The sequence below is a fragment of the Microtus oregoni genome, unplaced genomic scaffold (assembly GCF_018167655.1).
Source record: "Microtus oregoni isolate MIOR12 unplaced genomic scaffold, Mior012 000020F_ref0000438, whole genome shotgun sequence".
In the NCBI taxonomy this organism is placed as follows: Eukaryota; Metazoa; Chordata; class Mammalia; order Rodentia; family Cricetidae; genus Microtus; species Microtus oregoni.
In genome coordinates this window covers 25,925,175-25,939,923 of record NW_024543079.1, presented here as the reverse complement: position 1 = coordinate 25,939,923, position 14,749 = coordinate 25,925,175, and the positions used below count along the sequence as shown (strand labels likewise).

The following is a 14,749-nucleotide window of genomic DNA, read 5'->3' as shown; positions in this document are numbered from 1 at the left end:
CAGTGAATGGAGCGAACACTGATAAACAGCAGTACAAACAAGGACCTCGGAACATGAGTCTTGACTAAGTACAGTTTGATCTCATTAGAAAGTTCTGGAAAAACAGATACTTCCTAAATACCACTTAGAATGGGGAATGAAGCGGTAGCTGTAAGGAGACAGCAGTAGGGTGTTTTGGCAAGAGGCTTCAACAGTTTAGTTTCTGTTCTTTATTTGAAGGCGCAGAGGCCAAGGTAAGGGAAATAAATTTCTTTTGAGGAATAGCATATGAATGGGAAAATTCTACCAAGGTTCCAGAAGGGAAAACAAAAGAAAACAAAAACAAGGTAGTAACTCAAAATGTCCTAGCCTGTATTTTATCTGTTGAGCAGACTTTACTTCTCTTAGTCATGTGTTACCTTTGTCTCCTTCATTTGTTATTCACTCTAGGAACTGCAAAAGTCACATGACTGTCCCAACCTTTAATTTGTAATTGACTTTGGTGAGGTTTTATAATCAATCTCCCCTCCTCCTCCACCACATTCTCCTTTTCTTCCTCACTCATCGTCCTGTCTCCCCCACTTCTCTCCCACTTTCTACTTCTTGCTCTTCCTCCTCTCCACTCTCCCCATCCCCATTCTCCTTCCTCTCAACTGGTTCCCTGTGTAGTAACCCTGGATGAACTCACTATGCTATCTAAGTTGTTTACCAACTTGTAACAATCCTCCTGCCTCTGACTCTAGAGTGCCAGGATCATGGGAACATACCCTAACAGTTAGATCTAGAACCTCCTTAATGGATTGACCTTGTCTACTAATATCCAGTGTGTATTTGATCACATGAATTCTGATAATACTTTACTGTTGGTGGAGGACCCTCTTGTTCTTTCCCGACTGCCTGGCTACCTTAGAACCAAAATAACCACACAGAAATTGTATTCGTTAAGTCACTGTTTAGCCCATTAGCTCTAGCTTCTTATTGGCTAACTCTTACATCTTAATTTAACACATTTCTATTAATCTGCATATCACCATGAGGTCGTGGCCTACCAACAAAGTTCCAGCATGTCTGACTCTGGTGGGAGCTCCATAGGTTCTCTCTTTTCCTCTTCTTCCCAGCCTTCCATTTAGTTTTCCCTGCCTAGCTCTGTTCTCCTATAGCTCTACTATAGGCCCAAAGCAGTTCCTTTATTAACCAATGAACGCAATACATAGACAGAAAGACCTCCTACACTACTTTAGAGTCATTAGTATCCTTAACTAGGCATGATTTATACAGTGAATGTTCCATCTTCTACTTTCCTGCTGTCTGTGTGTTTGGCACAGTACTCTTTGCTATAGATACCAGTCTATGCCTCACTGGGAGTCTCTTAGCCGTCTTCAACTCAACACATTCAGAACAACTTAAAAAACTACCTTTCCACTTACTCCCCATTCTTCCTCTTCACAAATCCCAGACTCAGCAATTGGGTGCCATTGTGTGCTAATCTGACTGAGCCAGGTGTAGAATAATGAAAAGGAGCACTTTTTATCGATAAATCAAAATGGATATATTAATGACAACTGAGTGCTCATATTGACCCACAACAAAGTTAAAACATCTTTTTTGTTTTTATTCACTTTAAAACTGAAAACAGATCAATCCTCTCAGCTGCTCTACAGAAAGTATATTTTACCATTAGATAGATTCAATGGTTCCTAATATTCAATTTAATGTTAGAAGTGAAGCCTCTATAAGGACAGTCCCTCATCTGTCAATGTTGGCCTAGAGTTTCTGTTTACCAAGTCTTGTTGGAAGCCATGAGAATTCCAGCATCTCCTACACTTCACGGAAATCTTAGAGATTGTTATTTATTCTAGTAATGTTTTCTTCCTTTGTATATGCAAATAGTTCTCAGAAACCCTTGATAGTGGAATGCAAAGAATACACAAGAAGGCACAAGAAACCTGTGAACTGTAACCATATGCAGTGTGAGCCACCAAAGGGTTGTAGGACTGGTGGCCTTGATATATAGATGGTTCTAAAATAGTCATAAGGGTTTTGGATAACATGCTTCAAGTTAATTCCTTGGGTGGAAGAGAATGGCTCAATTGCACCCTAGAGAACTGTTTTCTTCCACCACACCTCTTTTTCCCCCTGATGCAACAATAGTCCTCTTTGAAGTTGGTCTCCATCCATGCATACGCCTCTGAGGCAATCTAAAGATTGTAGACATGGCCCATGACAAGATCCATCCAGCTGCATAGTAGCTAGGTAATTTTAAGCACAGGTACGATTATGCTTAGCTCTTGTTTGGCCATACACTGCACTACATTAGCATTAAGGAGTCAGAGCTGCAAGATGTCTGAACATCTCATGCAAGGATGGTCAGAACCCTGATTTCTGGATTTCTCTCCCATAGATTCTTACATGATATGTCTTGAATAAGTATGGGAAGTTTGCATTTTTAAAAGTTTCTAGGTGGTGATGAGATACAGATTTAAAACTTGCTTCAGAATAAAGTTCTCTATATGTCTATTGTGCACACACATACTCTACTTTCCCCAATATTGTATTAATAATGTAGACCTAAAGGAAAGGATGAAGATAAATCTAAATCACAAGTTATTTGAAGTAGTGGGACATAAGTTATTAAAGTGTGTACTGTTTATGGTTGGGGAACAAAGTGCTTCTCAGAAAGCAGGTCTAATGACTGGACAAAAAACATTTCTATTAACTCTGTCACCTGTAGAGAAGGTAAAATAGATACCTAGTGCATAGCTAAAGCAGGTAGCCTCTTCCTTACAAAGGGGCTCCTAAAGTCAATATAGCTAGTTACCCCAAACTGGTTCTTCAAGAGACACTAGTTTGTTTTCACATATATTTTTATTAAAATAAGAACTTCAGTTATAACTGGACATCCTGTGTAGAACTCAACATGGGAATCTGACAGAGTTATGGGCTGAATAAAAGCCACGTCCTTCATGAAATTAACATCAAAGAGGAGATAGAGTTTTAGCCTTCATGTGCACTACACCTAGGAAAAGAAGGGGATTTTTCTGGGATTGGCATTTCTGCATACACAGAACAATACCAACTGATGGATCGCTCTCTGTTTTGAAATGGCATTTGTATCTCTTTGCTAGAGACCTTTTATTGCATTTTTGTCCTCTAACAAAGACGTATGAACCTTGATAAACTGCATAAAAGCACAGGAGCTCTGTGCCCACGCTCCATCAGTCCCCAAACTATGTCCAAATTTTCAGTGTCATGACTCTCAACTCCAGAGGGTATCATCTATTTTTATATAATGTCATTCTGGTTCCTGGTATTGTTAGGAAAAGAAGCCCCAGCAGAAATAGTTCATAAATATGGCTCAAGCAAGCACATTGTATGGAATGTGCAAGCAAGGTGAATTTAATTAATATCAACTGCAGCATATGCTTTCCAGACTAAAAGCACTTCCCTTTTATTTGAATTCAAATATCAAAATGTCAAGGCATGTATCTTCTGATATCATGGTGAGTTCCTCTGACAAAGAAAAAAGTTCTTCTTCAGTACTTGGCACTTCAGTACTTCAGCCTAAAGTTGTTTGGCTGTTCTAGTTTTTGTCAGAAACTTCAAATGCTGGCATGTTGGTGCAAATTTTCTTTCTTTCAAAAATCTTTTTCTTAGTGTTTCTCTAGAGAATCAGAGGAACACACCTGTGTATAACATATGGAAAATGGTTATTATAAGGCATGCCTCATAAAAGTATGGAGGCTTACAAGTCTCCAGCTCTTCAGACAGGAAGGTAACGCCAAAGGACAGGTAGCACAGTTCCTCTCTGAGGCCAATGACCTGAGATCCAGAAGGCCAGTGGTGTGTTTCCAGCCTAGCAGTTCTCAACCTATGGGTCGCGAGTCCTTTGGAGGTCGCATATCAGATATCCTGCATATAAGATATTTACAGTGTGATTCATAACAGTAGCAAAATTAGAGTTATGAAGTAGCAATGAAATAATTTTATGGTTGGGGTTCAGCACAACCTGAAAACTGTATTAAATTGTCGTAGCATTAGGAAGTTTGGGAACCACTGCCCTAGTCTGAGTACTTGTAGGCTTAAAACAAAGTAAGAAGCAATATTTCACTTTGAACTCAAAGGTGGAGAGGAAAGAGTGTCCAAGCACAAGAACCATTAAGCCATCACTGTGGGTAATGGGCTATGAAGCACGGCCCTTGTCCAGACGAAGTTCAGCCTTTCTGTCTTCTGAGGACTTTCCTATGGTTTCCCAATGCTCACCCACATAAAGGAGGGCTGTCTACTTTTTCTCAATCTTCCTGTTCAAGTGGCAGTCTCTAGAAATACCCTCAAAGACACACACAGAAAGATACTGTGGAACCTTGTGGCCCAGTCACATGGCCTGTGAAATGAACCTTTACTCCTGGTAGGGGAGGACCTTTAGCCAGAAAGGACCACTGAAGCTTCCGGTTATCATGTTTTACCCTTCAGCCATTCAGAACAAATTTGATGTCATTGAAGGTATTTTAACTGCTCCTGAACATGTATTTCAAAGAGTTTCCCATCTGTTTGAGGGTGCTAAAAATAGAATAAATAAACAGAACCCAAAGCCTGTCCTGAAGCAAGGGTTCAAGTGTAGAGATCCTTTGTTGAAAGGCAATCTGGGGAAATGCCAGCAGAAGAGAGAGGAAGGGGGAGTGGTAAAGGAGGTCAAGGGGTTAAGTTCCAAACTACTTACACTCTAACTCTGTTCAAACTCAAGCACCTCAAGTTCAATGAGGGAAGGAGACTTATGGAAATCATGTGGAACAAGGAACAAGCATGCGGTATCTGTGGGAGGAGCTTGAGAAACAGCGAGCTGTCCATCACGTGTGGTAGGCTGGCTCCTGGAACAGGTTCATTGTACAGAATTTCTTTAGCCAACTGGGCTCTAGAAACCAGAACTAGAGAAAACTCTTAGGCAAAGGACCCGCATGGCTGATGCCAAGTGTCAGCGAGCATAGAGTGTATAGTCAGGAGACAACCTTTCCTGGTAACACACTGCTGGCTCTCATTACCTCAAGTTAGTCTCAGCTTACCTTTTAGGTGACCCATCAGCTCCTCTGGAAAGCACCCGTGGACTTCCTCTTTTCTGTCAGTGATAGAACCTCTGCTCACCTACAGCAGCCTATCATGTCCTGTCTGCCACTTGAAGTCTGCTCATTGTGACTCCCTTTGTGATTGCTGTGAAGAAAGGGATCCTTGACCTCAGTCTTCAAGGACGATTATGCTTCTTGTGTGTGGTAGTGCTTACTAAATGGTTACCAAAGTATCAGAAAGAATACCAGTGTCATGTCACCAAATATCAGTAGCTTTAAAAGCTTATTCTGTAGCTGTGTGGGAGATACACATGTGCACGCAAGTGTGCATACACCCTTCAGTTGTAAGAAGTTGGTTACTTTCCCATCCCTGTTCTTCAGATTAAGAAACTGAGGGTTATATTGTTTTATGTCACTTTCCCAAGATTACATGCTTGTTTGTAGTTTGGCCATTTAGTGGAAAGGTTTTTATCTATTCTATTACATAAGATGAATGGTACTGGTTACCAAGAAAAACAAAGGAACACAAGACATGGCCTTCATCCTGGCAGTGCTAGATTGTGACATTTTATATGAATAATAACCAATGTTAGTGTTTGATGATGTTTCAGTACCTGCTCTAGTGCTTTGCATAGACATTATTTAACTCAGTCCTTAGAGCAAGTCCATGTAGTAGACATTGTTGTCACTCATCATGATCAAGGAACCTGAAACTCAGGAAGAATAGGCAACTTCTTCAAGATCACATGCCTAGTAAATGGGTGGGCTGAAGGGTCAGTAGGCAGACCTGAGTTCAGATGTCTTCAAAGTATATATTCATAAGAAAGCAAAAATAAGTCAACAAAAAAGAATATAGTTAATTCAAACTTGCATCAGATAGATGATCAGGAAAGCCTTCATAGACACCTCTTCTGATATAGTTGCCTTTTGTTTTTCTCAGTAAAACTTCTGCTCACCTGCATCAGAAAATGTGGACTGAAGTCTTGAAGGATATAGATGAAGGGAGAAGGGGATGGTTTCACCAGCAGGAATGAGGTAGATAGAGGAAGTTAAAGGGAAGTACTATGGTTTATCTTCTAAAGGTGATTATTGGTCTTCAGGGTAATGGTACCAAGATTCTATGCCATTTAGAGATAATTAGGTCACGGGGCACAACCCTAGGTAGTGTGGTCCTCCTAGGACTGAGTTAGTGCTCAGATTCTTTAGTCATAGAAGAGAGAAAGAGAGATGTGCCTCTCCCTGCCATCTTGCTTCCTCTTAACATGTGCATGTGCCTATTTTGTGATGCCATCTGCCAGATGATGACACTGCCAGTGGCTCTCAGCGGAGGCCTAAACAGATGGGAGCACACTGTCTTATACCTTTATCCTCCAAAGCTGTGAGCCAAATAAACCTCTTGTATCTGTAAAGTGCTCACTCCAAGTATTTTGTGATAGCAACATAAAATAAAGTAAAAGCAATACTACCTTGAGGATACAGAAAATAGTTGAGTGTTGCCATCTGTCTAGGTGATAACACCAGCACCACGGAAGTAAGGAAGCTGGTTGGAATGAGATATCTTTGGCCTTAACTGTTGGAAGAGTCGTAGGGTTAAGGAGTGTGCTCTGTGCTTTGCACAGGAGGCTGTTACCAGAGCCTGTAGACCAGAGCAGAACTGTATTAAGATGAACTGGCAGGAACTATTAATGAAAAGAAAATGTGTCATAGGAAGCAGAAGAGAGGATCAACTGGGAAACCCCTAAGACACATAAGGCACAGAATTAGAATTAAAGTACAGTAAACTGACTGGAGGGGAACGAACACAGAGGCATTAACTTGTGTTTAGTGTCTGGACTGCTGTAAAAAAAAAAAATACCATAAATGGAAAGGCTTAAAAAACAGAAATTTCTTTCTCAAAACTTAGAAATCCAGTATCTAGATTTCAGTAGTTCTATTGCCTGCTAGGGTCCAGTTCCTTATGGAGAGAGTGTCATCTCTCCATGTCCTTAATGGCACAACAGAGACTGTGTCTCTCCTTGGCCTCTTCCTTAAGGCAACTGATCTTAATCATTAGGGCTCCATCTTGGTGATGAAATCATCTTCCAAAGATCATGACTTTGGGGAAAGTTCTCAGCATATAAACAGGTGGCAAATATTCAGACCAAGGTATTAGGTATGAGGAGCATTTAAGGAGAGACATATCATGCTCTGAGTTCAAAGGAGTAAGTACAACCAGGTATGATGGTATGCAACTGAGGCAGGACATGGTGTGATTACAACCTGGGATACATAGAAAGACCATTTCTCAACACACGCGTGCATGCGCAAGCACACACACATACAATGTGGGAAGGAGAAGGAATCACTCGGCAAGCATGTCATCGGAGTGCAGATCACATATCCTTGTCCACTTAGAAAGCAGTATTATGGGAAATGAAGGGAACTGGACAGAAACAGGACCACCAGTAATGTCTGTGGAGCCGGTGGTGGAAAGTCTGCCTAGCAGCAGAGCAAGCGGCACTGCTCATAGCCGAGTACAGGAAGCAAATGTCAGTGTGTCCACTGTCCTGACATGGGAGCTCAGTGCATATACTTTCCCAGTGTGTGAAGTACATCGTATTTAAAGTTCATGGGAAACAGTTTTGAAGAATTGAGATGACCAATGTGGCCACACATACGTTGTATAAATAAAACAAATTATGCTGCGTACATGTTGTTATAAAGGGGAATGTAACCCTCGGTGTTAGCTTCTGCTGTGTGGGCGCACTTTCCTCAAACACAGCGTGACCCAGTGTGATGATACAGGATAAATGGCTGATGTGGTACTCGGCTTTCTACTTTCCTTTCGTTATTTGATGAATCAAACTGGAGCATTTTGGCACTTCTTGCATTGCTCATTATCTTTCTTTTTCCAACAGATGATAACAACGAGGGAGCAGCTGACGTTGACATGAAAGAAGATGCAGGTAATAAGACCGTGATTTTATTGCTTGGGGTAAATCCGGGAACCAATTTGATTTAGTCAGATCCTGCAATTTTTAAGGAAAGACTGAATAAGATGAAAAAATAGAAATGTGTGTTCAACATCGTAATATAGGGGAGTGGCTATAGTAACTCTTTAGGCAAACATAGTTTCTATGTTTAAGGGTTAAATTGAACTTTGAGCTTCTTGACAGAGTAAAGGGGGTAAAAATGAAAGAAAGGTACATTACTGTTGTAGCGTAACCAGCATAGATGTAAAGAAACCATCATCACCACATCTTGGTACTCAAGACAACAGTTTGCTTTGCTAATACACTGGGTCTGAGAATTCCAGAATAGAAGGCATTTACTCACCCAATTCTCTATGATCTGGGCCTCCATTAGGAGCTGGCATATTCCAAAAGTTTTTTAGTTACTTGTCTGGATGATGACTGACTCAGCTATAAGCTGTAGCCTTACTGGGGGCAATTTCCAAACTTAAACACTCTAAGTGATCTAGAAGATCTAACATGGTGACCAGCTAATTTCATCTTGAAAGCATCAATGAGCCAGGGAGATGTTTCATCTTCTTAAGGTCAAGGTGTAGAAATCCCATAACATCACTTCCTCCTTTGAGATGGTTCTTCACAGCTTGAAAAGCCTCAACTGCTCCTGTGGCCCTATTTGATGAATAACATGCAGCATATACCATTCTTATTATTAAGATGTATGACAACCACTCAAGAGAGACCAGAATCACAAGGAAACCTGGTTGTTAAAAGTGTAAACTCTGGCCTATGGGGGTCGCTCACTATGTCCATAAATAGTGATTCATGGATTAATAGACTCAAACACAGTTCTAGCTCTACACCATTCATTGACTTTCAGTATCTTTCTACAATAGTCTTTGTTCACTTCTGGGGTGACAATAGTCACCATATTGTTTCAGTTAGAAGATTAAATGAGACAATATACCTTAACTGCTGCCAACACTGCTTGGCTCTCGGTAAATCTTCAGTATTCACTATGCTATTACTTTCTGTTGCGTTTTTCTCAACTGTGGAGATTATAAGATTAAGAGGTCCATATTCCCCATTTCAACAACCACTATACTTTTGGTATGCTTTCAATTTTTGTTTTAAATTTGAAAGATGTCTCAAAGATTTCAGTCTTGGGTACCCTACAATTTGAGTCCAGAGCATCCTATAAGTTACTGACAGTCTTGGTCTCAGCATCTCCAATGACCAGAGCTTCAAATTCTGATGTGAAGGTTCTCATTAACTGAGGCTTCATTAAAATTAACATTCTCTGCATTAGTTTAATTCTGTCCTTCTGGAGGCGATCCATTCACTGCCTAGAGAAATAGCATCTGCTCCCGTTCTTCGTAAAAGTCCATTGGACCACAGAGCTTCTCTTCTCTTCCCCAGTCTAGACACGCCTGATTTGTAAGGTTCCCTTCTCTACAGCGGCAATGAACTCAGCTAAAATGAGAGGTGGATAAAGAATGTGAAAGTTAGAAGCAGGAACAGAGAGAGGTAGCAGAGGAGGGACTGCAGCAGCTGCTGATGCCATGCCTCTGTTCCCTCAGCACTCATGCTTGGCTTTGAATGGAAACTTTCTAATGATAGCTTAGTGGCTTTCTCTATTCATGCAGGAAAACTCAATGTACTAGTGAGTTTGTTTCTCTGGAGTAGCTCTCCAGCCAATGATGGATAAAGTACCCTTCAAACCAATGATGAATAAGGGTTAGCTTCCCAGGATTCCTGTGAAGGTGGTATAGCTCCGTAGTGTCATTGTACAAGAACATTGATTCAAACCTCAGCAAACAGACACACACACACACACACACACACACACACCTGAGACACGTTCTAGGGTATATTGCAGTTTAACCAATAGACATATATGAGCTTCAGACGTAATTTTATATTTTCTGGCACTCATATTAAAAAATAAATAAATGAAATTAACTTTAGCAACATTTTATATAACACAATTATCCAAAAACATTATCAGTTCAACCTATAATCAATATAGAAATTTGGTTAGATGTCATGTCTAAGTTTTAATTCTGAACCTATGACATCCATGTGTATCTCATGTCCACATCTCAGGTCAGATTAAGTAAGCACATTTTAAGTTCTCACTGAAAATGTTTATATAGCTGGAATATTAAACATCATGATTCTATATCCTTAACAAGAAGTCCCTAATAGAGTTTAGCCTATGATGCCCATGGTGGGAATTGTTCATGAATATATGTAGAAGTATCTATCTTCCTTCTCCTGTCTTATTTCATTAGTCCTTCTCTGATACTTTCTGAGATTAATTCTCAAATTAGCAACTTATACTCAAAACATTGTCCAGTATCTATACCTGGGAGAATCCAACCTAAGACAAGAACTCTACTTGAATTTTATGAAACAGAAAGCCCAAGATAAAATTTCTATAAAAACTTCAATTCTTGTGTCCATGTAAAATGTCTTATTTTTAAAAATCTGTCCTAGATTAACTTGAATGAGTTCGGTGCTATTCTTAGTTATTCTCGTGCATTGCCTTGCATAAAGTGTCCTTGGAGGATTCTTCAGCCATAGGGGTTCTGCCCTTTCAGCCAGGTTAATGTTCAATGAACCATTGGCCTCAGTGCCACAGCTACACATTTCTAGGCAAAGGGACTTGACTTCTTAAACAGAGCTAGCTAACTACCCAAACCATTGATTCATTTTAAAGAAATTGTTGAAAGGAAGGACGTCTCCACAAGCTAGAATCAGCATTTGCAGTCTGGAGTAGTCTCATTATTTCCGATTCCAGTCCCATCAGATATCCAGGGAGTTCTGCCTTCAACATCTGGTCGAGTCACACTCAATGATCCGTGATGCCAAGACAGAATAGGTGTGGGGAGCTCATTTGCATCTCCTAATGTTTGAGTGCTGAAACCGTAGGAGCCTTGTGTGCCGGATGGTCCATAGCATTCCAGCTGGCCCTGCCAGACGTTGGTGTGCTGCCTGGTTTCGTTATAATGTCACGATGGAGTATGTTGGTCTGCAAGAAGAGTCCAGCTCTCTCCTAAGACCATTCATTTTTGCTTTTCCTCTGCCATACATTGTCGCCCTTCACAGGAGTTGGAAACCTACAGCAATGGTTAAGAATACAGTTGACCTAATGAAGGGCTACTCGAGAGACTCAACCTGATAAACAGATGCTATTGAGTGGCAGTGAATAACAACTTCAATATCTAAAAGCAATGCCATGCTTCTCAGTTGGCTCTGTGGGTGATTTGAGTTGCTATGGGAATCTCATGATGATCTCATAGGTATGATAATATCAGCCACACACTTTTCAAAGCTCCCAATAAGAGAGCTGGAGTGAGATGGTGTGACCTGGCTCAGGTCAGGCTTGGCATACCTCTGAGCACACCAGACTTCAACTGGGCCTTCTCTTGTGCAAATCACTGGATGTGCATGAGTTTATTTCATACAACAACCTACAAAGAAAGACTTTGATTAAGGAGGCTTCAATTAATTCTTACCTAAAAAGTAGAGCCCAAATTTGAATCCAAGTTTGTCTTACACCAGAATTTATGCAATTTAACTTTTTGCTATGGTCTCCAGACCCCTAGAGCAAATGGAGGCAGAAGCATCTCAAATGGATTTGCTATGTCTTCAAGGTGGCATTCTCCCCCTGTAGAACTTTAATCGTCCTTATTCAGGCATGCCAAATGTTTCCCATGTCGTTCCATCTCAAAGGCCACACACTCTTGACTTGGACCAATCTGAGGCAGCAGGGCTCCACCTATATCAACCATCACAGTGCTGCTCACCTAGAGCAGAGGACAAAAGAGGTTTCAGTCTCATAGTCAAACTCCAGATTCATGACTTTGTCAGAAACAGGCAATCTAAAATCATCAAGAAAGCTCAGGACATTGTTTGCAAAGAGGAACAAAATCAGCTTCTCCTTCAGCTCCCTTTAGACCAAGAGGGAGTGCTGAGCCTCAGGTAGGAACCTTTGCACAGAGGTCATGTGTAGTAATATGGGCGGCGGGGCTGTGTCCCCAGCACCCTGGCTGCCTGGCTAGCTTATGCCCGAAATAACAACACACAAACTGTATTCATTTAAACACTGCTTGGCCCATTTCTATCTAGCCTCTTTTAGGCTAATTCTCACATATTATTTTAGCCCATTTCTAATCATCTGTGTAGCACCCCTAGGTGCGCTTACCGGGAAGATTCTAGCCTATGTCCATCCTGGGTCAGAGCTTCATCTCGTGCGTCTGCCTGGGAGCTGGGAGCATGGCGTCTCTCTGAGGCGTCTGCTCCCGAGAGGAGAGCTGTGGAGTCTGAGCTCACTTCCTCTTCTTCCCAGCGTTCTGTTCTGTTTACTCCTCCCACCTATCTTCTAACCAAAGAGGGCCAAGCAGTTTCTTTTTATTTAACCAATGACCTTCCTCCATCAGTCATGTTTATTAGTGACTTTTATTTGAACACCCCATGGGCATCAGGAAACAATCAAAGGCTCATGAATTTCACACATGCCTTTCTATGCAACAAGCTTCCATGCCCATTGAACATAAATGTAGGCAAACAGACATCTTTGAAAACTTCACCTAGACCCTAAGAATTTCTGTTAAGGCAGGAAATCACAAACTTGGCATGCAATCAACAAAGCCTCCAGGTGTAAGAAACCATATCTTGAAGTTGTATTTTCATCTCTGGAGGCTTTTGCCTAACCCCAGGACAGCACTCTTCAGGGTACAATGGGACTAGATCTGATAGTGAGATCACAATGCCTCTTTGCCTGGTCTGTGACTCTCGGTGGACCTGATATTTGCATGCAATAAGCTGTTCCAAAAACCTCACTTCTGGTTTTGCTGAACTATTCTAAAGGGTCACCATGCATCTCATATCTGTGACAGAAGTCGGCAAGCTGCTAAGGTAGTCATTGGTGATGTTTCTCACCCTGGCCTTGGTAATAACCTTAGCTATGACTGACTTGTGACCACATAAAACTTAGCCCTTATGCCCCGCACCTTTGTAGTCTGTGATGCCAAAATTTTTAATAGCACATCTATCAAACGTGGACGTTTTTTATTGTTGTTCTGTTTCTTTCTTAATAGACGAAAGAGGAAAGGGGAGAAATGAGTTAACCACAGTCCCGTAGTGTGATTTTAGAATTCTGGCATGAGGCAACAGCTGCTAGGCGAATGAGTTAGGCATAGAGCTGTTATATCTTGGACTTAAAGAAAGGACCAGTGAAGCAAAAATAAAACAGACTCTGAAATGATTCTCACTGTACTTCTCAGCACCAAGGATACAGGAGGGATGTGAAAAAAAGAAACACACTTTTCTTGTAAAACATTAAGTTAGTTGTATGTGTACAATAAAGACACAAATGAGGGAGCAAGATAATTCCAGATAACACTGTGTGTGTGTGTGTGTGTGTGTGTGTGTGTGTGTGTGTGTGTGTGTGTGTGTGGCAGTGGGTAAATTTAGTCTGGAAAAATAAAAAGAGTAAAAAGAAAACCCCAAAACTAGGCAGAAATGTACTAGAGGCACTGGAGTGGGAGACAGTAGCAAAGTCCTAAGGCAAAAATCAGTCTGTGGTTCAAAAAAAAAATAAAGTAAGAAGGTGGATTAGAGAGATGGCTCAGCAGTTATGAGCACTGCATCATCTTCCAGGGGACCCAGATTCTATTCCCAGCACCCATATGGTAGCTCATGGCTACCTGTATCTGAAGTTCCAGAAGTTCCTACACTCTCATCTGGTCTCTGTGGACACTTTACCCATGTGGTGCATAAACATACATGCATACAAAACATATACACATAGAAAATAAAAGCGAAGAAGGAATTGAAGAAAAACTTGAAGGGCAAATGGGCGGAGAAACTACAGATATCAACAAAGCCAAATGGCATATTGTGCTCTGCGGTGGAAGTGGGTGAGCACCCAGATCTGATTGATGTTTTCAAAGATCACGGTGTGCAGCAGTGGAAGCACGGTCCTTAGAAGGGAAGATTAGAAGGCTAGCTACAGGAACTGAGAAATAGCAAGAAGTGATGCTGATGCGGGTGCCAGGACCATTCATAATAGATGAGTCTAGGGTTTGTTAGAGCAAAGATGGGATGATCAGCTGGCTTGGGAACACAGGTGAGAGTAAGTTTGAATGGCGATACCTAGGTTTTAGTTTGAAATGGTTGGTAGATTGTATGCAACACCATTCTTCTAGACGTGGAGTAGCACAGAGAGGTTTGTACACATGAAGGGTAGTTCTGATTAGTTTTAGATTTTAGATTCCTGATGTGGGTTGAGTGAAGGGAAACCATTCAGACTGAGAAAGAAGGACATATAAGTCCCAGCCTTGCATGGGGTAGTAATGAGGGTGACTTTGGGACCGGCAACCTGTGAAGAAGGCCAGCTGATAGTAATTCTGACCTTAGTTTAGGGACGAGTCAGCCCACAAAGAATACCAGGATCCCATAAAGTTTCCCCATTGACGGAAACTAGCAGGAAGATAGAATATCGACAAGTTTATTGGCATAAGTGAAAGCATTTGGTCTTAGGTTGCAGGAAGAGTTGCTAACTGGTCGAGAATGGAATGGAAAAGCAAGCAGAAGACATCCAGACATCCAACCCCAAGCCAAAAATGTGAGACAACAAAGGCAGAAGACACCGACACTGAGCTCAGCAGATACATTCAGTAGAAACTGTAACTCAAGGCCAGCAAACGTTCTAATCAGACAGAGTGGATTGAGAGCTATTTCTCCAGATGCCCTTCA

At 41.3% G+C, this 14,749-nt stretch overlaps 1 protein-coding gene across 4 annotated transcripts in view; it reads left to right on the top strand.

Annotated features, from left to right (window-relative positions):
• Positions 1-14,749, top strand: part of Macrod2 (mono-ADP ribosylhydrolase 2) — a 1,907,927-nt gene that overhangs the window by 1,737,089 nt on the left and 156,089 nt on the right. For all 4 annotated transcript variants that reach the window (XM_041670251.1, XM_041670250.1, XM_041670249.1 and 1 more), the window contains exon 10: positions 7,934-7,981. In XM_041670251.1, coding sequence (XP_041526185.1) covers positions 7,934-7,981 — 48 coding nt within the window. The remainder of the gene's footprint in view (positions 1-7,933; positions 7,982-14,749) is intronic.